At 42.5% G+C, this 25,105-nt stretch overlaps 6 protein-coding genes across 17 annotated transcripts; 1 reads left to right on the forward strand and 5 right to left on the reverse strand.

Annotated features, from left to right (window-relative positions):
* Positions 1 to 249: 249 nt before the first annotated feature.
* Positions 250 to 6,213, reverse strand: LOC143493134 (inositol-3-phosphate synthase 1-A-like). 8 transcript variants are annotated; one of them, XM_076991322.1, is made up of 11 exons: positions 6,035 to 6,213; positions 5,652 to 5,775; positions 5,387 to 5,548; positions 5,147 to 5,276; positions 4,098 to 4,291; positions 3,853 to 4,002; positions 3,150 to 3,365; positions 2,780 to 2,944; positions 2,338 to 2,451; positions 1,845 to 2,062; positions 250 to 1,685 (listed from the first exon to the last, which is right to left on the reverse strand). In XM_076991322.1, the coding sequence occupies exons 2-11, from the start codon at positions 5,763 to 5,765 to the stop codon at positions 1,487 to 1,489; spliced, it is 1,662 nt and encodes a 553-aa protein (XP_076847437.1). In that variant the 5' UTR covers positions 5,766 to 5,775; positions 6,035 to 6,213; the 3' UTR covers positions 250 to 1,486. The 8 variants fall into 8 exon arrangements, with proteins under 8 accessions (XP_076847437.1, XP_076847434.1, XP_076847433.1 ...); XM_076991319.1 differs by having other exon boundaries at positions 5,652 to 5,790; XM_076991318.1 differs by having other exon boundaries at positions 5,652 to 5,796.
* Positions 6,199 to 11,751, forward strand: LOC143493135 (ankyrin repeat domain-containing protein 34C). Its single transcript, XM_076991326.1, has 3 exons — positions 6,199 to 6,377; positions 9,004 to 9,137; positions 9,964 to 11,751. Exon 3 carries the CDS (start codon positions 10,136 to 10,138, stop codon positions 11,555 to 11,557), a length of 1,422 nt encoding a protein of 473 aa, XP_076847441.1. The 5' UTR covers positions 6,199 to 6,377; positions 9,004 to 9,137; positions 9,964 to 10,135; the 3' UTR covers positions 11,558 to 11,751.
* Positions 11,752 to 12,593: 842 nt separating this feature from the next.
* Positions 12,594 to 15,030, reverse strand: LOC143493201 (uncharacterized). Of its 2 annotated transcripts, none has more exons than XM_076991442.1 (2): positions 14,593 to 15,030; positions 12,594 to 14,302 (listed from the first exon to the last, which is right to left on the reverse strand). In XM_076991442.1, exons 1-2 carry the CDS (start codon positions 14,852 to 14,854, stop codon positions 13,449 to 13,451), a joined length of 1,116 nt encoding a protein of 371 aa, XP_076847557.1. In that variant the 5' UTR covers positions 14,855 to 15,030; the 3' UTR covers positions 12,594 to 13,448. The 2 variants fall into 2 exon arrangements, with proteins under 2 accessions (XP_076847557.1, XP_076847556.1); XM_076991441.1 differs by having other exon boundaries at positions 12,595 to 14,434; positions 14,593 to 15,028.
* A 563-nt stretch (positions 15,031 to 15,593) lies between these two features.
* On the reverse strand, positions 15,594 to 18,520 carry LOC143493202 (uncharacterized). Its single transcript, XM_076991443.1, has 2 exons — positions 18,115 to 18,520; positions 15,594 to 17,974 (listed from the first exon to the last, which is right to left on the reverse strand). The coding sequence occupies exons 1-2, from the start codon at positions 18,377 to 18,379 to the stop codon at positions 17,106 to 17,108; spliced, it is 1,134 nt and encodes a 377-aa protein (XP_076847558.1). The 5' UTR covers positions 18,380 to 18,520; the 3' UTR covers positions 15,594 to 17,105.
* Positions 18,521 to 18,795: 275 nt separating this feature from the next.
* Positions 18,796 to 21,795, reverse strand: LOC143493196 (uncharacterized). Its single transcript, XM_076991433.1, has 2 exons — positions 21,057 to 21,795; positions 18,796 to 20,949 (listed from the first exon to the last, which is right to left on the reverse strand). The coding sequence occupies exons 1-2, from the start codon at positions 21,373 to 21,375 to the stop codon at positions 19,484 to 19,486; spliced, it is 1,785 nt and encodes a 594-aa protein (XP_076847548.1). The 5' UTR covers positions 21,376 to 21,795; the 3' UTR covers positions 18,796 to 19,483.
* Positions 21,796 to 22,917: 1,122 nt separating this feature from the next.
* On the reverse strand, positions 22,918 to 24,870 carry LOC143493203 (uncharacterized). Of its 4 annotated transcripts, none has more exons than XM_076991448.1 (5): positions 24,337 to 24,870; positions 24,133 to 24,200; positions 23,976 to 24,042; positions 23,767 to 23,832; positions 22,918 to 23,519 (listed from the first exon to the last, which is right to left on the reverse strand). In XM_076991448.1, exons 1-5 carry the CDS (start codon positions 24,605 to 24,607, stop codon positions 22,978 to 22,980), a joined length of 1,014 nt encoding a protein of 337 aa, XP_076847563.1. In that variant the 5' UTR covers positions 24,608 to 24,870; the 3' UTR covers positions 22,918 to 22,977. The 4 variants fall into 4 exon arrangements, with proteins under 4 accessions (XP_076847563.1, XP_076847561.1, XP_076847562.1 ...); XM_076991446.1 differs by having other exon boundaries at positions 23,767 to 23,865; XM_076991447.1 differs by having other exon boundaries at positions 23,976 to 24,045.
* Between the last annotated feature and the right edge of the window lie 235 nt (positions 24,871 to 25,105).

Consider the following 25,105-nt stretch of genomic DNA (forward strand, 5'->3'; position numbering starts at 1 on the left):
TTACAGCACTGTACCATATTTTCAAAAACAACAATCATTACAATCGATACACTGACACATCCATGGTAAAAACTATTTATTTTATGGCCTATAATAATTATCACCAATTATACCTAAATTGTGGCTTTTCATAAAATGCCCTAGAATACAAAAAATAAATTGCATTAAATCATCTTTTAATTAAAAAAATCCATAACAATAACATTTCCTGAATAAAGGAAGAAAGATTTCGCTTTAATTAGAAAAACCTTGCGTGACAATTAGGATTTATTACTCTCAGCACATGGGAACTGATCGCCTCTGATATCGGCAATTTAATCTCAGTAAAGGTACTTTCTCATCTTCTTGGTGTAATCTGTTCAAAAATCAATCTAAAACTCTAGAAACCAGTCACTCAGATTACACAACTGACCCATTTTGATGACTGATTATGATTTTTTTATGAACTTTGCTGCATAGTGCATTTTTTTCTTTCTCTGACCATTATAATTTCAATATATTAATTGAGGGTTACCTTATTGTGTCTGACACAGTCCATAAAGAAAACAATGAGCTCACAACAATAAACTAAATAACTACAGCAATCTCAGAAACTCAAGCAGATTTAAATACATAATTGTATGGTTGTGTATTAACACATTATTCCACCTTCATGTTTACGTAACAATGAAGCATAACATTTAGATTCAATAACGTCCTGGAAAATAATGATCTCACAATATTGACGACATCTACTCTATCTCTGTGCAAATAAAATTAACATATCAGGATTGTATCAGTTATATGAGCAAACTCACACTACCAACAGAAGAAATGATCATAAACTCATACAAACCTAGCTAGCATTTACAGTAAAGAGAAACCCGTGCGTATACACATCAGTGTGCACAGCTACATGATTTTGGGGTCAAATACAAAATGCATATCCCGCTTTAACATCAAAAATGATGTAACTTCAAAGACCACAATGTATGAGAACTGGGTGGTCATACCATACCATAGTCTATGGATCATACCCAGATCTATTGTGCAAATACGTCATATTTAGTTAAGTTAATTAGCTGTTAAAGAAATTGGATCACCATGTGGACCGATGGCACTTCCATTGTCAACATGTGCCTGCTGACATCTATGTTTACGAATTTTGAAAAACACAGCCAGCATATTCATCCATCGATCCACAGAGGTTCAAAGTTCAGTGTCAATGACTATACATTCATAGACCTAAGACAATTTTAATTACATATCATAGCTCTACTTATAAAGAAATCTAATTGTCTTATAACTATAAAATACCACCTTACAAAAGTAATAAACTATGTACACATCAACCACCAAGGGCCAAAGAATGATATGCATAGATAACCAGTTGAATTACTAATGTTACCTCCAGTGGGAATACTGTGGAAAATTTAAGGAATCTCAGCCCAGGTTTTGCAGTTGTGTGTCTGAGGCTGAAAAGACAACGAATCAGCATCGCACCTCATCATGCAAATGATTTAATCTTCATGTTCTCGTGCTCTTCAGCACCGTTACACTGAGTACAGAGGTACCCGCTGGAAAGGTCAACGTATCTCTTTGTGGGCACCGCGTTTTGGACTTGGTTGTCAGAGCCGAGCGTGATGTTTGTCTTCGTTTTGTGCTCCAGCTGCATGTGACTCTGAGGGGGAAGGCCGAGGCACGCTCTGTGTGAAGAAAGCAAATGCATGTGACCTGCATCGTAAACCTCACGCCAAAGAGGGTAACTGCAAATTGAGTGCAGTTTATACCATTATACCCATTCATAAATTCTGTTCACACAAAGTGGGCGTGGCACACCAACACATAGGACCCGCCCCCTGTACCTCATGATGTTTTCGATGCAGGCCCGTTGGCGGAAGAAGGCGTTGACCACTGGCGCCCCCTGTGGCATGAGGGGCGCCTTGCACAGGTAGCTGAGCAGGGACAGAACGCTATGGAAGGAGTGGAACTCCGGGTCCCCACGTGTGCAGAACGTGATCCTCTGACACAGCTCAGTGAGGATGACCAGGTCCAGGATGATCGGGCTGGCCAGCAGGGAGTCCTGAACAAACCACACACAATAAAAACAGCACTGTCAGCACTGGCATTTGTATTTACATACCAAATAAACAACAATTACAATGTTCTAGCATTGATGTAAGGTGGCATGACATGACATGACAAAGTCATCTAAAAGCTCACTTTGCAGGTATCTTGGCATTCCGATGCCATACTCAGTAGGCAAGCAACATCAAACTGTTAATACAGGTTTTATTGCACTACTGAATCAGCGCGTTCAAGATGTGCAATTACTCAGTAGCCCAATTACAAACTTACCTCACAGGTATTGTGCAGAGCAATGGTGTTGGTACCGCCCATCATAATCTCCGAGGTGTACTCATCCATAGCACGCTTGCTGTCACCCACGTAGGGAACATATTTAATCACCACCTAATTTAACATAAAAGACCATTCAAAATGCAGGTCAATCAACAGCCAATCCGATAAATTATGTACTAACTCAATTACCCTCATTGTTAATGGCTATTATCTGTAATATTATAATCAAGGGTAATTCATTTTGATTGCCTAAGTCTTTTAGCCACAATCCACATCCTATTACTCACATGCATGTTTATACCCTGCTATAATGACACTAAACCATGCAACTGCACCCAAAATACAGCTGTTAGATGAACGTGTAATTTAAGTGATCTGGAATTGTGTCATGTGACTCCTAACGGAAGAATCGAGGAACAGACTCGTCTTACGAACTCACACAGTGGTCAGGTTTCTCCCCGGGCCTGTACAGCACCGGGTTGGACAGCACCATGTCATCCACCACGTTGCTCTTGGAGATCTCCTTAGAGCGGAACTGCTGGGGCGCGGACAGGTTCATGCCGTCGTTATTTCCCAGGTGATTGTAGCTCACTATGGAAGTCGGCTGTGTCAAGAATGAAGCGCGTAAAAAAAAAAACGAATGCACGGGCAAATCGCATCCCGCAAACACACGTCACGTCACGGTCCTGTCACTGCAGAATCAAGAATGTCTATTTAAACAAACTATTCCACTTTATATAGCACATAACCACATACTACACCACTACTGGCAAACTAGCAAACGGAGGAGGCCAAATAGAATCTCTTACCTTAATACCGGCGCTGACTAGGAAATCCACCAGGACGGACTTCAGTTTTGTCTGGCCTGACTTAAAGTCGTCTCCCCCTATAAAGACTCTCTGCTGAGTGGCCAACTCTACGGCACCAGGCACAAAGGTGTTCTGAGGGGCGCCGTTGATGTAAGCACAGCCCTCCATGATGCTTGCGACCGCGAACAGCGTGGACGGTGATACCTCTCCCCCAGCCTGTGATGAGGAAGGGGTTGGAGAAAGAAAATGGTTTCTGTCAATTACTAACTTGTTTGTTGTTGTTGTTTTTTCACCTCAAAATGTTTTGCTGAACATTTCAGAAGTTGTAAGGTTAGATGGTCATACGTTCACTGGCATTAATATAACGAGTCCTTTGTATAATGAGTATAATGAGCAATGTGATCTTTGTTTCTGTGGCTGTAGATTTGTAGTTTAGAGTGGAAAAATACAGACCACAGACACTCCTCAAAACAATGACAACAGAGGCTGGAGGAATGCCCTTGCCAATAGGTGTTGAATCTATTTCAATGTCCAATCTATTTCAGTAACGCAGACTTAGAATTTCATTTTGGTACCAACCTTATTTAAAAAAATAAAGTGTAATAAATAAAGATTTGTTGAGACCCAGATGACAACGGCAATACACAACAATGCATATTCCTTATTGCCACCCCGTCAGTGGTTTTACATGCTCAGTAGATACCTGGATGGTGGTGAGGAGGTTCTCGGCAGTGTCGTTGGCACCTGGAACAACATCGCAGAATCTCTCCGTGTTTGCCGTCCAAAGCACGATGACCTTCTCAACTCCGCTCTTCTCCTTGAAGTCACGGATGTCTCTACGGATCTGCTCCACCTGGACCAACAGCCATCTGCTCAATCATCTGCCCATTTCATGGGTTCCTAAGAAACCCCAAAATAATGGATGAACACTGCGTTTGCTTATCTCACCTGCTCTGCTTTGGTGCCTGTCAGCACGTTGTCAGCCCTTTGCTCCTGGTTGGCAGCAATGAACTCTGGGATATAGATGGAGGGCCTCGGTCTTAGATGGCTCATGTGTGGACGAAGCTTCTCCTGGAGACTCCAGTCCAGAACCTGAGCTCGTTCCATAGCATGGCCGAGGTCCATGGAGGAAACGTCCCAGCCTGAGACACAAGTAACAATGAATTATCAGTGATGTAACATTCTTAACTGTTTGAAAAAAAGACCCAAACTCTGCAAAATTTGACTGTTATGATGTGACCACAACTCATTTGTTTAGTGCCAGTCTAAGTCACATTCTTACAAACTCAACCCTGATGTTGAAATTGGCCTGCTGTGCATGGTTTTGTTCCAAACCTCATCCACATTTGCCCTGCGGTAATTTTTTATCCCCTCTTCATGAGCTGGATCAGGGCTGTTCGATTAGAGTGGATCACGTATTGGAAATTTCCATCCCAGACCAAACATAACCTCTTAAGGCAGCTTACAGTGGAAATTTCCAACATAGTTATGATTGCTGAATCACCGAACAAACTGGTTAATACTATAAAGTCTCAAACCATTCTGTTCTGTCTCCTGCTGCCAGTGAATGCATATGCTCACAGCCAGGTCCTCCTACTAAGAATGATTACTGCATCAGTAACAGCACGACGTGTTCTGCACTTGCTAGAACATATTGATAGATTATTCCTCAAAGATTGGCACAGCACCAACAACCCATCACATTCACACAAATTCACAATTTACTATTAAGACAACAATTCCTTTGGTGCTGACTTATCATCGTACAAATAAAACTGGCTAATATACTGTAACACTTCAGGATCCTCCAGGATGATGTATAGACTGCATCCCTTCTTAAGAATACTCCACTAAATCTTTTAAATACAAGACAAAAACATTAAAGACTTGCTCATCAAGAGCGATATATAAATTGCTTCCTCGTTTAATAGAAAAGCACTTTGCTTGCTCGGCTGATGAAGGACCTCTGTCTGAAACGTCCATACTAGATGTTTTACCATCAAATACGATGTCATTAGGATGCACCATTGGCAGCAGATCTCTGAAGGGGACAAAGACTTCTCCCTTTGGTCCTGAGCCCAGAGACACAGTAGAAGCCAACAGCAAAGAACCATAGTAATTAGCAGTCTGGGAAAGAAAAATAGCATCTAGTTTTTAAAGTGCCTACTGGAAGCTCTTAGGAATGCATCAGAAGTATTTCACATATTCGCTGAAAAACATGTTTGTCTGCACCGTACCTTAACACCAGTCTTGGTTCTCCAAGTAAGGCCGAGTTTATTGGCTAACACAGCAGCCGTGACAGTACTGCCGTTGTTTCCGCCCCAACCCACGAGCATCACCCCCAGCGTGGGTACACTTCTCCCGGTGCGGAACGTCAACTCGGTTGTATTGGGTGTCACCTAGAGGTATGAAGAACATGGAAACGCAGTTAAAACGAAACCTCGACTCGGGGTTGAAATGAATGTGGATTATATGACTATATAACTGCTGACATATACTCACCGTATATGTGTCCCCATCAGCGGACACCGCTGCGGTGTGATAGGTGTAGTGGGACTCGATATATTGATCCGTGTAGCGCACGTTCGGGCTATTGATACGAATTTTCTCAGGCATGGTTTAGGACCTGCGACAAATATAACTACAGCTGATAATAAGATGAGCAGAAATGATCAAAACAAACACCCCGAATAAGAAAAGTCCATTATGCAGATGGATGCTTTAAACAATATATTAATAAGTAACCGACATCTGTTTTTAATGCATTTTACACATTAACCTATTCAAAACATGGCGCGGATTGACAGGATACTACTACAAAATATTTATTTTAATGTGAAGTAGTTAAGAGGCACACGATCGATATTTTAAAGATGAATACCAACCTTACTTTTAATCGCTAACCCACCTTTTTATGCTGTTACAAATATATATGTTGTAATTCTTAAACACAATGCCTAAAAAGGCGTTACAATTTTATTTTCTTTATTATTTTTTTTTTACAAAAATTTCTTCTTCAGAGACAACGATGAAGTGAGGACCTGTCGCAGCCGATAAGACACCCGTTACCCAAAAATTTCCACTACTTATCCACCGTGTGTAAGCTCCGCCCACTAACCGATGAGTGGAACGTTCTTGAACATTCTAGCGTTCTAAACGAACAAAAGCTTCGTAAGCGTCGTCAGTCAAAGCTGTCAATAAAAAATATATGGCCTTAAATTAAAACAGGTAAGTAAGGACATACCTCGTATGACCAGTTGTTAATCATAACCTCTTTATTTTGGCAGCAGTGATGAACTTCGAAGTGGGTTGGTTGATGTGGGTTGGCAACAAATTGACAACCTAGTTTGGCAACCATGTGTTTCTGTTTTGGATGCACACGCACATAAATGCACACACACTATATATGACTATATTATGTATATATACATACACATTATACAACATATAAACAAACTGAGTACATCCCTGTGCAAATGCACCTGATGTCAAATTATTCAAAATTGCATCACCTATTAATAATTGCATTATTTTACAGTTTCACAGTTGACAAATATAGAATATTTTCTACAAGACACAAATAAGACAAAAAAATTGTTTCAGCAGAAAACACAGCCCCAAGAAAAATATCAATGCAACAAAAGTGAATATGCCTGTGATCACAGACACCCAAGTTAGAATATCATTTAAATAAAAGTTGAGTACACCTATGTTTTCCAGTTGGCCTAATTGCATAAACGAGGTTATTAAATGATCTTTGTTTATATACATATTTGTATCATGGCTCCATGTGAAAAATAATTGCCAGGGGTGTTGAAAAGTCTGATTGTGAAACTTCACAATGAATAAAAAACTGTGCAAACACAGCTGGAGCAGTAATCAGGAGGTACAGAACAAGCCATAACACCTCTAACCGAATCTGTAGAGGCTGATAAAATAACACCACAGTGAGGGCACTACTCGCACAGCCCAGCTCAGAAAAACAAAGTGGAAAGGGCTTAACATTTACAGATGGCACCATGAGTGTGAATATACCAAAATACCGACTGAACAGATGGCTTGCAGTCACCAGAAGTTTTGCAGAAGAGTGCCAAAAAACACCCAAGAGCTTCTCCAAGAGAACGCCATCACCTGCCCTAGCATGACACGCACCTTTAGTTAAGGTATTTTACAGTGACCGGTAAACACAACAACTCCAGTAGTGAACAGCTGAGAACCACTTCTGAAGAAAGACAGGATCGCTTCAAAAATGTGTTCAACCTTGGTGTACTCCATATTCAGGAGGACTACGAAAAAAAAGGTTAATGAAAGATGTACTGATGTTAGTTGCATATAGTGCTTACTGTGGGGACTGTATTTTTAATACAGTAAATCTAAACTTAGATTTGACTTAACAATTACCATGCTGTTCAATTTAGAAGTAATGGGATTACAGTAAAATGATCTAATTTTGATTAATTTCAAAATTGCAGTGATGGCTTCCTTCATTTCAGAAAGAGGTCCTTCATCAATTTAGCATGCACATCCTCTTATAATAATGATCATTTTCTTTACAACTGTAAAATCATTATTATTACCTTAATCAATCAAACCTCAAGGCCTGGTATTTTGGTTGTGTGTGTGACATTTTCTCTCTCCTTCTGAGCTGGATCAACTGGATCAGGTCTCGTAGCTTCTAAAGTGGATCAGGTCCAGCAGAGACTTCAGGCAGGAGAGAATCTAACTAATTCCCTGAGGTCAAAAGGCACCACCCATGAGAGAAGCCAGTAGAGTCTGTGGTGTAGTCTCAGGTACAGTCATTCGAAAGATGACAGGTAGAACACTGACAGAATCACATCACAGCTCATTTGGTTGTACAAGGCGTGGCGATCTATTGGGTCCTTCTGTAAAGTAGGCGTTGCCAATAACGTTCCACAAGAGCTAAAAGGCACGTTTAATGACTGCACATTAGTCACTGAAACAACATTTCAAACGTGTGGTTTATGAAACCAAGCTGAGAACTACACTTACATGCACAGGGGCAGATAGTGAGAGCGTCTCTCCCCTAATGCCCCCGTCCCTTCTTACCGCTTTCACCCCGGCCGTGAGGTGACACTGCAGAGTGTCACAGAGGGTGGAGATGATATTCACTGGTACCAGGCCTGTGTTGCCCGTGCGCTTTACAGCAGTGTGTGCAGATGCATGGTATCTCTTTGTGGCCTGCTGTTTTCATACAGTGAAGTGTGAACTTTACAGGTTTTCATACAATGTTTTGCTGACTGGTTGATCTGCCAATTATGTAGACAAGATATTTCAGAATAAAGCAAACTGTAGGAAAGAAAGTAACTGAAGTGTGTGTATTTTGGTTTGTGCTTTTGACCATGGACACGACTGGCTTCTCTGAGCTTAGCGTTATACTCCAGCCCAACAGCTAGCAGGTGATCCTTTTTTTCTATTTGAAGGTTTGTTTATTGTCTTGTATTTTCTCTCCAGTCCAAGTATTTAACTAAAGTTTTTACTCTGGTTTTTCCAGTAGCTGAGTATCTCCATATTCACAATGAGTCATGCTTTAGAGAATGTTTCCAAAAACAAGACTGATAATAAATAAATAAATAAATAAAAACAAACCAAGGTTATAAACGCATGACATGCATGGCGCCCCATCCACCATTGACATCCTCTTGCCCTGCAGCCATCCCAGTTCTGTATGGTGGGAGATCACACTGCTGCTTGTGTTTTTGCTTCACACGTCCAAAGAATATCTTTCCAAACACATCTTCAGCATTCCTCACTGCGAGTTCAGCGGCGGTTTAATCACTAATAAATAAAAGTAGTAACTTAAGTTAATGTTGAATCCATGTATATGCACACCCAGACAGGGACACTTCTGGCCACGCCTCCCCACATGGTCTCAGATACACAGAGTTCTCCACTACGACATCAACAGCACATCAGGCACTATACAGGATGAGGACCTCTCTGCATCTGGAATTTGAAATAAAATAAAAGGTGAGTTGCAATAATTTTTTATAATAATTATATATATATATTATAATAATATATTTATAATAATACTATAAACATTTGCCATGGACATAGTTGAGCGTAGTTCAGTGAGAACCCATGGGAAATGTTTTCTGAGTACTGAGTTCAATATTAACTTGTCCAAAGACAACGGTGAAGAAAAAATAAACATTTAAGAAATGTGACAAACTTTGGAAACAGAAGTTCCTGATCCTTTTTTACAACAAAGTAATGTTCTGCAAGAAAAGATTATGGATTACTCTTTTAATGGAGTAATAAGTGTGTAGCCTATGAATTCTATTTACAGTTTAATCAAATGTGAACAGTCTAAACGTTTCCCTTTCTGCCCTGTTACTATGTCCATGTTGACATTGTTCTGAGTGTTCTGTTCTGGTTATCTCGACTACCTCGTTCCCTGCGATGTGTTTTTGACCTTTCTTGAAATATGAATGTAAAGCAAATTCTGTTTGCTTAAACACTGTAGAAAGAGGGAAACATAACTTGCTACGAGCCTGTAGAACGAAGCTTTGCTTACATGGTGCTTCTGAACGCCGGACCTGCATTAGCATGATGCGCTTCCCCTTTTAACTCAGCTTTCCTACGGAGATAAAAGCGGGCCACACTCAAACGGCTCACGCTCTTTTGTAGTGGGGACTTCACTGCTTGACATTTCAAGCTCAAAAATCACTCAAAGCTTTTGCCTTGGGAAACATGGGGCACTACACCTTTATATATAATTCTATTATTATTATTATTTTACCACGTTAGTGATAGCTTCTTCTTTCTTGTTCAACAACCTTTTCTCATTTAGCTCTGGAAAAAAAACCTCAAGAAATGTACAAATATTGAGCAATTCGAGGAAACCTGGAGATCATGAAGCCTCTTAATAGGACCTTATATGACAGCAAATACACGTAAGAAGTCTATGCGTAATCTCCAATAAGGAAAATCCTTTAGGGAACATCTGGACCACAGTTGCATTCATGGCTGAGCCTCAGGAGTACCTGACAGACGGCAGCCCCCTTATCACAGCCGCCCGGCTGGGGAAACTCCGTCTGGTCCGCCTGCTGGTAGAGGGGGGCGCCCAGGTCAACGAGCGGAACCAGCGTGGTGAGACGCCCCTGCTGGCCACGTGCCGGGCTCTGAAGGGCAACCAGTCAGGCAGCACCATGCTGAGGCTCATCCGCTTCCTCCTCCAGAACCGGGCCGACCCGAACGTGCAGGACAAATCGGGCCGCACCGCCCTCATGTACGCCTGCATGGAGCGGGCGGGACCGGATGTGGCCGCCGCCCTGATCTCCGCCGGCGCCGACCCCAGCGTGGAGGACTACGGCAGCGTGTCTGCCCTCGTCTACGCCATCAACGCCCGGGAGCAGGACACCGTCCAGGTGCTCCTGGACGCATGCAGGGCCAAGGGTCGCGACATCATCATCATCGCCACGGACCTGAGCCCGGATGGCGCGCCCGGGACCCACCGCTTCCTCGACGTGCCGCCGTCGCCAAACACCTCGCCCGTCTCCTGCATGTCGCCCTCCGACATCGAGCTGAAGACGAGCTCGCCCGGCTTCGAGGGGGAGAACGTCTTTGACTTCAGGGCCACGGGGAAGAGGGGGAGCCTCGCCAGGACGGCCACGCCTCTGCCTCAGGAGGCGGAGCCCTCGAACCGGCAGCGGCTGCGCTCTGAGCCCTGGTTGGCCATCCGCAACTTGGCTCACCTCAGCCGCACCTATGAGGAGGGCGTCAGCCAGGGAACCACAGTCGAAGAAGAGAAGGCGGGTAGTAGTTGCAGCGAGCGCCCCACGCAGGGGCCAGTGACCTGGGGCAGTGGGCCACGCCCCCCGGCCGAACCCATCAAACCGAACCGCAGCGGAGCGCGGTGTAGAAGCCCCGCGGGCCTGCCTACACCCGCCGGCCTGGACCACCTGCACGTCCGACGAAACACTCTGCCTGTACTCACCGCAGAGCCATGCTTCCTTCAGCTGCCCGCACTCTCCTTCAACCTGTCCACCTCAGACACTCACCTGCATGGCCCACCCAGCACCATAATACTGCCGCCAGTTCCTGCCAGCAAAACTCTCCAGAATTCTTCCGGTAGCGTTGGCTGCCTCTCTCTGGCGCCCCCTGCTGCCCCACGTGAATTTAACGCCATTAAAAAATGGAAGGCCCAGGAGCAACTGAGTTTAAAGCCACAGGTTAATGTCACCGGCTTCCTGCCACCTCTTCCCATTAACGTTACTATAAACGCGTCCTCTGGAGAGCCAAGTTCTGCTCTGAGGGCAGAAGACGCCCAACGACACAGTCCAGAGGGTGCAAAGACAAAAAAACAGCCACCACACCACTCTGGTCAGCTAGGACAGATGAGGACATACTCTACATCCTACAGAGGCGAAGCGCAAGACACATGAAACACACACTCTTTCTATAAAGAGTAGGCGAATATTCTTCTGGTCCTTTATATCATTAAGAATTTTTTTAAGTTGATTTACAGAAGTTGGTACTGATTGTACAGCTTAGCAGGGGTCAAGACAACTTGAGCAATGTTGCAAATCATAATCCAAAGAATGCTATATAACTATACAAAGCTGCCCTTCATGCTGGTTTAATGTATTGTCATTTTCCATTGTTCAACCATTATCGAATAAAGAATTTCCCGTTTTTTTTTTTTCGTTTTCTTTGTCCAGCAGGATAAATGCATCATGTGTAAGCAGCATTGGTTAGAAGCAAAAGGAAATTACACCATTCAATCAGCTAACGAAACACGAATCTGCTCCTTGGAACCATGAAGGGACCTATTAGCATGTGTTGTGAAAGCTTTGCTAGGACACATGACCTTCAAGACTTTAGCACTCAATAAGAATTATTGGTTTTCTCGGACAGTTGCAACCCCTGGTATCGGTGAAGCCTTCACTGTCACTTGAGGGTACATCTGAAGGCACTTCCAACTACCGTGAATATAAATGCACGGGGACATTTGTTTGTGATATACACATAATGGTTGGTTGAATCAGAATGCAAATTGGAGTGCAGTGGTGAATAATCTTCTCAGCCTATGATTAATTATGTACTTTTGAAAGGTGTGCTCTCACAGAAACAGCATGCCTCTTGAGCACAGCTCTTTACGGAGCACGAACCACTTGAAGCTTGTCTGATCCAACCACTCAATTCAAGAAGACCTCCCTTCTCTGTACTTTATATGGATCGGGTAAGCATGGACTTAGGTACGATTCATTGCATACAGTCGAATGGATAAGCTAACAGCTTATGTCTATTAATAATTACTAACAGCTGCTTATCAATATCTTAAGTAGAAGTGTTTGATGTTTTTATGGTATGATAAACAAAAAAAAATGTTTTCATGGTGTAATTTAGAGAGAATTCAATGGAAGGCGCTCACAAACTCACAAATGCCCAATCGAGCGAGCACGAAATAAATAAATGAGTAGACATCAATGGACGTAAACACATTTTAATTGATATTATGACAAAGTCTATGGTGCTTGTGTAGTTCACCATGCAGAGTAGGTGGAGCAAGCTGGTAGCAACATCTAATCCATAGTTTCACAGCGAGCACAGACTATCATACTGATAAACACACACGAGCCGCTCTTAATGAGAGCATCTGTCAAAAGTCAAAAGGTGAGGTTACTGTCCAATCACTCCCTACAACCAATGGTGTCACATATGAGAACTGTATCAATAAATATATTTACGAAAGGAAATAATTTTGTGATGGTGAGCACGCCATTGCGGTTTGTGTCATTTGTGCCTGAGCATGGAGTCAAATCACTCACAATGTTCCGGCAAGTCTTCAGGGTTCATTCTGCAAAGCTTTGTTCGAAATGGCCTACTACATACTGTATACTGCATACTGCACTCAGTGTATACTGGATACTGCACACTGCATACTGATTTGGGGCCTCTGGTTTGCTGCACTCACACCCTTGCACAAAGCAAAGTGCACTTGCACAGAATTACAAAAAAGGCAGTCACAAACATGTCTATAGGTTGTAGCCCTGCACACAAGTCATCGCAGACTTAAACACAGCTTGCTGTCAAACACATGTGAACTACTTTATACACAATGATATTTATAACAGCAAAAAAGTAAATAACCACTCAGTTCAATTCTAATTTAAGTTATTTGCATTTAAAATCAGTTGACACAAACAACACAACATTCTATAAAATTAAAATACAGAACAGAGCATTGTTGTTCTTGTAGCAACTGCAGTTATTGGAAACCCAGTCCAACAGCACTGGGGAAAAGGGAGTGCTCTCTCAGCACGGGACATGGCTTTACCATCTCTGTCCGCTGTGGAGACGCACATGCCTGAGACAGTTGTCCTGTCTGGAGAACATCTTCCCGCACAGCTGGCAATGGTACGGCTTTTCACCCGTGTGGATACGCTTGTGCGTTATCAGGCGCGTCCTCTGGGTAAAGCCCTTCCCGCACTCCTCGCATCGGAAGGGCTTTGAGCCTATGTGGGCCATCGGGACCCTGCCTCGCAAAGCCAGCAGGGAGGGGAGCGGTGGTGGTGGGGGCGCTGCATGGCAGCCAGAGGGCACGTGCGCGTGAGGACGCGGGACGGCACCAAACGAGTGTCTCTGCTTCCCGCTGGCATCGGACGTCGGGTGGGAGGAGCTCTGAGCATGTGGCCTTTGTGATGTCAAATGATTCCGGGCGTCTCCTAGCTGCCCGTATTCGGTGTCTTTTCGCAACGTGCCACCCTCATAGTGCATCGGTCTCTCCATTCGAACAGGCGCCGGTCGAAAGGAGTCTGCGTGTTTACCGGTAATGTCACTTTGTGCGTTTGGGGGATCCTTTAACATGGGTGCTATACATTCCTCTGTGGGAAGCTGATCATACTGCTCTAGTATAATACAGCCATCAGGCACACCAAAATCATTCGTTGCGTCGTCTTCAACGGAGGTCCACAGATGAGTGTCTCTTTGATCTGCTTTGCGTTCAGAGCTAGTGTTTGGATCCGCCATCCTGTAATCCGCCCTTGGCAGGTTCAGTTCCTGATCCACAAGCTCTTCGACCTGCTCAATCTTCATTTCAAACTCGAGGCCACTGAAGTCTTCTTCATCGCGCACCCGCTGTCTGCCGGACTCGGATGCATGAGCAGAGGGGGGCTGTGGCTGTTTAGCTATGGGATGTGAAGACGTAACCATTTTGTGAGACGTCTGAGGTTTCTCCTCTTTGAGATCTCTAACTAAACTCCTATGAAATATTTCGACATGGTTCCCAGGAGGTGGTTCTTCTCCATATGCGATCAAATCTAATACATGAATAAGGACATTTAGCAATGATTAGATTATAAATGTAGGACACAATTCTTTTTAACCTATACTTTAAAAACTAAGCTATAATTGTCTAATCCCTGACACAAAGCGCTTAAAAGAACAATCATTAACAATTAACATCATTAACAATCACCTGTATCCAACATTTCGACCTGAACACCGATTGAACATCTGTCAGCATCCGCTACCACTTTAGCTTGTACTTTCTTAAGTTCTTTTTCAGTCAGCTGTAAACGTTTCTTCAGTCCTTCCAGCTCATCTTCTCTCCGCTTTATCTCGAGGTGTAAAACGACACTGTCTTCCTCAATCAGCTGGCTAATTTCAGCCACCGCAGCTTTCGTCAATACATTTAAAATAGCAGTGATCTGCGTCTGCAACACACCCGTGGGTGCCATTTCTACTATTACAAGTACTATTTAAAAACACTATAGATTTTGCGTTACCAAATGTCTATGGAATATTTCGCTGCGTTTCATGTATAGCGATAAAATTACGTTTAGCTACCTATTTAAAATACGATGGCAAAACCAGGAACTACAAACCAGTAACAATAGCCTCAATCATTTCCGGTACACGTGAATCATGGGAAAACACCCGCCAATATATAAGACTTCCTAGGTCTCGTTTGATTAAATATTCGGATATGGAGTCTAGATTTGTAATAAATTACAATTCCAAAATAAAGATTTCAAAATAATTTAAATCTCACTGAAAAAGTGTATTTAAAGCGGATTATAAACATTACATTTGAAGATAATGTCAGTACACCAGTTATATAGGCTACTCTAACCTGATTCTTGTGCTGTAAGAGTTACAGTGAACTCCATTGCATGTATTTCTATATGTATTTCTATATATCTGCTTGATAACGTCTATGCTACAAATAGAACAGCGCTAAGATTCTAGAACTATACCACAGGTTTTGGTCTGTTGCTGAAATTGTACAATTTCTAAATTGTAATGTGTTGAACCTACCCATGAATAATAGCAATAATAAAGTAATTATAGCAATTAGCAATAATTGCAATATTATAGCAATATTATAGCAATATATCCTAGAATTGAATAGCAATATAGCCTTATGACATCATCAGTAAACTTGCATTCATTAGCAATGAAAGTAAACAAGCTTGCTGCATCAGCCTTAAATGTTTGACTTTATTCTGTGTAAACTGAAAATATTTTACACTGGGAAATTTCAAATTGGGAATATTTCAACTATCAAACATACAATACAGATATATATAACAAAACCACTTTGTTTCATATGTATGGCTGTTTTAGGAATCTTTTCTTTGTTTCTCTATTACTTTATTACAGGTACACAAGCTACACAGTCACACTGTTTTGGTAAAACTATAGCATTTGTACCTTAACAGTTTAAAACATGACAAACATGATCAAATATTTTCACCACCCATTAGTCATTTATAAAATCATACTCAAATAGAACATGAGAGTACATGAAAGATACATACCAGTATTGTCTCTGGAAAAAATATACTGAAGCATTCACAAAAGTAAACAAACTCATTCAGCATCATACTGTGAAACAGAAAGAAGTCCCTATTGACACAGTTCACAACCAAAACTAAGCAATACAACTCACACACAACTTACTGAAAAGATAGCCAAGTCCAGATCACTGTAACATATACAACACTTAATGTCAGAGTAAAGAACACTGAATATAGGGGCTTTGTTCTTCACCTTTGCAGAGGGGTTTAAACCATAGAAGTGTGTCCCTTCTCACAATCTATGTCACAATCTAAACGTGGTCTTGTACAGAGTGCAGCTGAAGGAGAATGACATCATATTCGTCCATCTGGCTAACATGAATTCAGTTTCAAATTCTTTACACAAGTCTAAAACAGCTGGATATTGGCTGCTAAAATTGCTGCAATAGACAAGGTTGGATAAAATAAACCCTCTAACGTTTTGCAGATATATTCATCACACACGCCATCTGACTTACTGCCTTTTTACCACCCAAGGGGCCTATTTGTCCTGAATTATTATTATTATTATTCATGGATATTAAAACACTGCGGTTTACTACTACTGAACAGCCCGGAGCGTGCCCCGCCCCTTATTCACCATCCTCACGTGCCCCGCCCCTTATTCGCCATCCTCACGTGCCCCGCCCCTTATACACCATCCTCACGTGCCCCTCCTCATATACACCCTCCTCACTAAGTACAAAGGCAGACGATAGACGACACGGACATGCATGCTTTACTCGGAAAGAGGAGGGTGTGATGGAGATTTGACACGTCTCAGATTTTAGAAGGAGAAGCAAAGCAGTTAATTTATAGATTTACAGATAAATATGACTAAAATTACTTAAAAAGTTAATAGATGCTGTTATAATGCTGTCCGCACGCAGCTTTTGATAAATTGTCCTCTTCATTCCTCCCCTAACCTTAAGTAACATTACTGAAAAAAACGTTTTTCAAACAGAAATTGAAATCCATTTTTTCTTTATAAAACTGTAACTATTGTCTAACATTACTCAACTCATTGTAGAGGAAAACATCCCATGGTTAGACTCAAACCACTGGGGTCTCCAGACCAGATATTGTTTTTAAGCCCCAGCGACGCCTCTGCGTGTAAAAAGCCCAACATGTGCAGGGAGAGCACCACACTTTACAAACTGTGCAGGCGTTCGTGTCTCTGGCAGTTGTCGTGTCTAGAGAACATCTTTCCGCAAATCTGACAACGGAACGGTCTCTCGCCCGTGTGGACCCACTGGTGGGACACTAGTCGGTTCCTCTGCGTGAAGCGTTTCCCACACTCCCTGCAGGGGTAGACTTTAAACCCGGTTCTGATTTGCTCCTGAACGTCCGGCAGGAGCTGCGAGGGGTCGAGCGCGAGCCCGTTTGAGGACGAGTGCGCGCCCGTGTTTGATGCATGCGCGCGCTTGTCGTTCGTTACGGACGACGTTTGGGAAGCTTTGCGTAGCTTCGGTTTTGGTGCCGGCCCAGGCTTCCGCGGCTGCTGACTGGCCACAGTCTCTTTTACACCAGAAACACCTTCATCTTCATCATGACTGTTACTTTTAACAGACTTTGAGCTGCTCAAGTTCACGTTTGCTTTGTCGGCAAACGTTAAGGAGCAGTTTCCATCTTCTATCAGCATGTGTGCAGCAGCGTACTGCTCAGCTTGGGCCAGGAAATCCTTCCTGCGTTGCTCGAAGCCACCAGAATACTCCGGTTCCCCGAACTCTTGCTGGTTCCCATCTTCTGCCACCGCGACAGACGACCAGAGCTGAGAGCTCCTTTGATCGAGTCTGTACTCCGAACTTGGGTGGTTTTGTTCCGCTGCGCTGTGGCTGGACTGCGCCTGTTTGCGCTTCTCCTCGCTGGGATCTTCTACCTGCTCGATCTTCATCTCGAACTCCAGGTCTTCATCGGACTCCAAGATGCGAGTTGCTTCCTCGCACGGTATAAACGGCGGCGGTGCCTCTGCGCAGAACTGGTTCTCAGGCAAGAAACCGCCTGCATATCCCATCATATCTAAAACAAGGGAGGGAAATGTACAAACTCATGAAACAGCAACACAATTTACCATTTTATATTTAAAACATGACATAATGCTGCTTAACCGTGCAAAAAACGGACTGGGAGTAAAACCATCAGTGCTTATTTAACGTTACCTCTTGACGTTTCAACTTGAACGGCAACTGAGCATTTTCCCGAAACAAAAGATTTCACCGTGGCTTTCATGCGGTGCAGTTCCCCCTCGGTCATCTGGAGACGTTTGAGAAGATCTTCAATCTCATCGTCCCTCCGCTTGATCTCCAGACGCAGCGCCACCGCGTCTTCCTTCGCCAGCAGTTTACCGATTTCCACTACTGCAGCCTTGGCCAGGACGTCCATGATGCTCGCGATCTGCGTTTGAAATGTAATGCGGGAGTCCATGTTACGGTTTTTGTTAATCCTGTGCTAAAATCTGTGTTTTTTCTTAATTAACGCTCGTGCGGTAACTGTACTTTTTACTAGTAACTAGACAAAGCCTTGACTGTCTCTCCACCGACCAGCATTGTTTACTACCGGTTTACGTGACGCACACTTCCTTTTTTCACGTCAACTAAAAAAAATCACACGCAATTCTTTACCGCCACCATCTGGGAACAAGCTGCACTTGCTCTTTGTCGTCTTTGACAAGCCACAATATCCTTACTGCATATTTTGATTACATCTGAAGAAACGATATAGTGAAGTCATTCCAGTTTGGTCCTCTGGTCCAATTACAAACCAGCCAAGCAGACTGGTTATCATACTTATGGGAGAAATGACAGCCAAACAAATAAACAAACAGGTGACTCACCTTCAGGGTTTAACGTTTTAATCCAACAATAACAATAAAATCCGATAACAGGATGCAAATAACAATACAATTACAGCCAAAGTGCTTCAAACAATATGGGGGAAATACAACATTTTGATGATTTATTATACTGAAAGCACATTATGTTTTCATTTATTAAAGAGTGACCTGCATTATTAAAGAAATGTTATGCTTGATGAATTACACAAGTCTGATGATTTAGCAAAAATACTCACTGAATACTTTTCTGGAATGTTTGAGGTTAGTGGAGATCCTAACAAGAAACATGAATCATGTGACAACAAAGATCCTGACAACAAACTTCACAGGGATGTTGTGATTTACAGTGAACTACTAGGCTTGTGAGCATATTGCAACTTTTCCCAGTACAAATATTGCAAAGACCAATATTATAACAATTAACAAAAGATAAAGTAGATTGCTTTGCTTCAAACAGAATTATATCTCCTTCAGGAATACAACTTTTCTTGTGACCCTAAAAGCTCCACAAAATAATAATAATAATAATAATACATAATATAAATACGTCTGTGTATAACATGACAAATATATGGGGTTCAAACCTTTTTCCATTAAGACAGTAAACAGGTTGGCATGCCCACCCATCCCAACCTTCTCAAATGATGTCAAGCAACAAAAACAATCTTTCCTTGAACTCTGGTAATAATATGAAATCAATAATAATCTGGACACAGGTCAGGGCGCTGTGCTATCCGCTCTGATCGCCTGCAATTCTGCAATGATCCGAACTTGCACAATATACACGCGCTAGTCTCGCCCCCGGGACTCTGCAGGCGCTTCCTGAGATCGAACACGGCTTTAAATCTTCTGATGCAGGAAGCGCAGCTGAGCTGCTGGACCTTAGTGTGAGCTGCACGATCTTTGCTTACAGACGTCGCTCCGCAAATGCTGGGGCGAATTTTGCTTTTCTTAAAGCAGAACTTTTCATGGATCTTCTTTTTAGTTTTGCGTTTGAATGCCTGGAGACACTTGGAGCAGGTTATGCAGGATTTGCCTTTTCGTCGCTTTTCCTTGCTCTGGTTTTCATCTTTTTTACGTTTTGCTTTTGACGTTTTGCCGTCAGCGTCTACGCGGCCCGTCGAGTGCGTTTTGTCAACTTTGTCCATCTTCTTATGACCTATGCAACTTCTGTCTTTTTGTTGCAGCAGGAGACTCTCGTCAACGGTCGTCCCTGGACTGCGGTCCAGCAGATTTCGTTGTTTCTTGGGTTTCATGTCTCTGTTTAGCTGTGCGTCTTGTGCCTGATTTGAACTGTCCTTTTCTGTTTCTGTCAAAGATGTTTCAATGCTCTGTGTGAAGACTGACCGCTCAATTTCCCTGGGTCTTTTTCTCTTATTTTTTGTGTGCTCACAGACAACATTGGCTCGTTTTCTATCTGTTTTTTGACGTTTTGCTTTCGAAGTGCCATCCTCAGCATCTGTGCGACCTTTCGAGTGCTTTTTGTCTACTGTGTGTCCCTCAGAGGACACCATCTTCTTGTGACCTTTGCAACTTTCATCTTTTTGTTGCAAAAGACTCTTATCAACTTTCATCCCTGGACTGCGGTCCAGTACTAGATCTTCTTCTTTCACAAACTCTTTTTCTTGTTCAGATTTCAGTGCCTCTGGTCCACACGCGTGATCCTCCTGGACATTTAAAGTGGCTCTGGTTCCAAACAGCAAGTTGGTTTGTGTTGATCTACCATGTGATAGAGTATTATCAGAAGGCTGGTTGACTGACTCCTCGTCCATTGCTTCAGTATCTTTGGATTTCAGCTGTGCGTCTTGTGCCTCGTTCGCACTGCCTTTTTCTGTCAAAGATGTTTCAGAGCTCTGTGTAAAGACTGACCGCTCAATTTTTCTGGGTCTTTCTCTCTCATGTTTTGGATGTTCACAAACAAGATTGGCAGAATTCTTCATCCGTTTTCGGTCTCTGGTTTGACGTTTTGCCTGTGAGGCACCGTGCTCAGTGTCTGCAGGCATTTTTACATGTGCAGTCTCCTCTGTGTGTTCATCCCGGGTCACCGTCTGTGAGTGGTCTGCGTTCTCATCCCTGTGAATTAGCTGCAGACAGCTTGTGTTCATCATGGAGGGTATTTCAAATTGAAAACACTCCTCCGCATTAAGCATCTCAGAGGGTACTGCAAGAAAATGTTATTTACATATTACATCAGGCAGATGACAGTTAAAAAATCACTGAGGACTCAAATGCATTCAGTACTAAAATAAAAAAAGAATAAATACTCACCATGTCGCTTCTCTGAATCAATGAAATCTGTTCGTATAAGTTGTGGTAATGTGTTTTCACTATGCACCTCGTGATACCGTTCAACCTTAATAAAACCATTCAAGCTAACGTCATACTCGCCACTAAAGTAAGCCTGTCTATCAAGTCTGGCCTCTGCTAACTCGAGTTTCCTCCCAAGTGTATAAATCTTTTCTTGTTTATGACGAAGCTCTTTGCTGAGAGCTTTAACGCTACTGTTTAAAAGTTTGACTATTTCGTCAGCCGCTATTTTGGCCGAGCTGTACAGAATGTCCGAGATATGATCTTGCAAAGTCGACATATTTCGTCGCTGTAACCAACTAGTCAGTTAGCGGCTACCGAAGTTTAGGTGCTATCAAGTAATACCGTCTAAATCAATATTAAGATTATTTTGTGCAGAGGTCAGTGTTAGTTTTCTGGAATGGCTGTATTTGTCGGAGACTGATAAGCCTAATTACGTTCAGCTCCAGTCTCTATAGGTCGATGGACGGCGTTTAGTCCACTCGATACGGTGGAAGTACTGTAGATTGAAACAAAAGAAATGGGCGAAACCGTTTCGGACGAAGGCCTTAAAGCGGAAGGCCTGAAAGCAGAAAGCCTTAAAGCGTGACCATTGAGTTACTGTACTCTGACGACCAGAGCACTGACAGAAGCATATTCTACCGCTGAGAAAAGTTTACATGTATTCCTTTCATTATATGGTAATCAGCATGGTACAAAATTAAACACAGTCTATATTCCTTCAGTTTGCTACATTTTATCTATTGTTTTTACATCTTATGCAAAACACATAAGAGTATATGCAAATTAGTCCTTTATTCTTTATTCAAATGTTGTTTGTAAGGCCCCAAATATTGATCACACATTAATTCAGTTAGTCAGATACAAAATAAACACAACATTATAGTTAAAACTATAACTCTTGCCTACATATCTACAGCTGTGCACTCCTCTGAATGGTTGTTTGAGAACTCCAAACAAGCTAACTTGTGTACAAAAAGGAAACATGACAGACATCGGTCTGGACTTCCAAGCCCTTCAGAAGTCATTCAACCTTGGAACTGTTAAATCTCAGTCTCAGACAACAAGATGCTAATGTAATTCAAGTTGTGAAGTATGAGATTTTTTTAGGCTGTTACCTCTTGACGTTTCAACTGGAATTTATCAGGCTCGATTCAGCCTGATTAACTGAACTGACTAACTACCTATTATCACCTGAAAATCTTTGTATTCTGGAGAAAAGGTTACCCCATTATTTTCCGGCATCATACATTCACTTAAAGTGCATATGTTCAATTATGCAAATAAAACTGGAGAAGACTCCATGTTTAATTTTGGACCATGCTTATTTAAAATTGTATTCTTGTCTTTCTGAAATATACAAACATTTGAATACAGCTATAAATTTCTTACAAGCAAAGAGTGATCAATTCCTGCTGAGCTCTAGATAATTATAAACAATCATGTCAATGAAATGCAGTGTCAATAATTGTAGTTATTGTACTATGTACTAATAAACTAAAGCTGCAGCTCTGAATAAATGTATAACACCAACAAATGTTTATGTTTTGCTTTTGTTCAAATATGCAATGCATAAATTAACAATTCTTTGAGACAAACTACATAACAGAACAGTTTTGAAGTAAAACAAATATGACACAAATAATCAATTGATTATCAAGCCTGTGTGCCAGGTAACGTTTTTTAACAAACAGGATAAATAGTCTGTAAAGAGTCTTTTTGACCAATAGCAAATGCAAACAAATAATGTATCATGGAGACCTGTAATTTTTTTTAAAAACAGCCTTTGTGACACAATTACAATCTGTGACAGCCCTCCAGATTGTAAAAAAATAAAATCATTTTTTATTTATTTTTTGCATATCAGGCATAACCAACAGAATCACCAGTACCCGTAGGTCTCCTCCTCCGTGTGACTCCGCTGGTGCAGTTTGAGGGAGTTCAGGTGGGAGTACGACTTGCCACACTCCTCGCAGCTGTAGGGCTTCTCGCCCGTGTGGCAGCGCTGGTGTGAGATCAGGTGCGAGTTGCAGTAGAAACGCTTGCCGCACTGCAGGCAGGTGTAGGGCCTCTCGCCCGTGTGGATACGCTGGTGGATCTTCAGGTAGAAGCGGGTGGTGAAGGTCTTGCCGCACTGGCCACACCGGGAGCTCTTCTCGCCCGTGCCTGGGCCGTCACTACCCTGCTCGGGGGCAGGGGCCGCCACGCGGTGTCCAGCCCCGGCCGTGTCCGAGAAATGCCCGAGCCCGAGTTGCGTGTTGGCAGCGGGGATCTGAGCTGCGTTTCTGCCACGCTGGCCTCGGCTTGTGTTCGGAGCCTCTTGCGATGCTCCTCGTCCCTGTGCTTTTCTCAAACTGAATTCACTCGGTTCAGGTGAGTCCCAGATAACACCGGGCTTTACTTCGCTAGCGAGGTCTTCACAGCCTGCATGCAGGTAATAATAAAGTGTGTCAGTTTGCATAAAAGTGTCAGATCCATGCATGGATTCGTTCAAACTTGTTTCCTTTCTTGAGTAGAGGAGATTACATTTTGCTATGATTTGTTTATTTTTCTGCCTGGCTGGGTTGAGATTACAATGTACTTCATTAAAGCGCTAGTCCCCTTTAGACCAAACTTGCCTTAACCTCAGTGCTGTTCAAGTTGCAAATGGCAGTATTGATATCCTCCTCACCTTCTCCTGGTGTGTGAGGTGAATCCTGTTCATCCTCCCATCCCTGATTCTCCTCAACCTCTTGGTCTGAAGAGCAAGACAGCGTAACAGACATGAAGTCTGGAAAGACATGGCAAAGATTTGTAGGACAGCGTTTTTATGCATATATTTGTAACATGAATAAACCGAGGCCTTTCGCATATGCTAGAGTGTAGTTGGCAACGTATTACCCTCGCCACAGTCCCCGGTTTTCATCTCAGTTGTCTCCTCTTTGACATGTAGTGGTTGGACTCCATCCTGCTACACAATGGAATATGAAAAACACACAAGTGTAAGGGGCCCAGCCAATAACTTGAAGAAAGACAAAAAACTTTAAACAGAATCTACCTTTGTACTGAAAGACTGTGCAGGGGAATTTTCTACAAGCGTGTCTCCCTGCCTGTCCTTGTAGTTATCTGTAGTTGTGAGAAAAACTATTTTTATAGTTTGCAAATGACATATTGATAGAGTTCCTCTTATTGAAACAACAATTCGTGCATTTTAGAAGTTTGCCTTTTGCACATTGTCTTCAGTTTCAGTGAGGCAGCCTACCTCGTAGTGTAGATGCGTTGCTAACTTGAATTCCCACTGATCGGAGATTTGGAGGCTGACGGATCGCTGCCTGTCGTGCCGACCTGAGCTCGCTTTCTGCAAACTGTAGTTTACACAACAGAGACTCGATCTCCATTTGCCTTCGAGATATCTCGGCGCGTAAAAGCGCAGAGTCGTTATCGATTATCTTAGTCATCTCCACCAGCGCACATTTGGCAAATCTCTCTATTATGGATGCCAATTTTGCATGGATATCCACAGAAGTAGACATAGTGTTTAGAAGTACGACTGAAACGACTTATTTATTGTGCCTCAGCTGTGCTGTTTGTATTAAAGATTTACAGAAAAAAACAGAAGGCTCGAGCCAAAACAATGCCGTCCTACTTTCCCGTTAAAAGCTTGTGTGTCTCCTGACTCAAGAAACGTATCGTGCCCCAGGCCGTGTCTTCAGAAGGTTGGTATATTTTATAGCACATAAAATGTTTACATTAGTTTCCACCAAGCGACCACTTCCCGATTCAGTGACGCCACCCGACGCTCACCAGTGTGTCCAATAGACACAGAAGAACGGTAATATTACCGTAAACACTGGAGATGTTTCATGAAAACGATAAAAAAAATTAAGACATTCGACAAAAATAGCATTTAATTTTAAATGCAATCGGGCTTTATTAGATGGAAAATAACTCTCATGATAATAAACTTTATACGGAGAACATTTGTAATCAAAATATATATTTAAGCCTACAAGCTTGTTATTCATTTTAAA

The sequence above is a fragment of the Brachyhypopomus gauderio genome, unplaced genomic scaffold, assembly GCF_052324685.1.
Source record: "Brachyhypopomus gauderio isolate BG-103 unplaced genomic scaffold, BGAUD_0.2 sc82, whole genome shotgun sequence".
NCBI classification, from domain to species: Eukaryota; Metazoa; Chordata; class Actinopteri; order Gymnotiformes; family Hypopomidae; genus Brachyhypopomus; species Brachyhypopomus gauderio.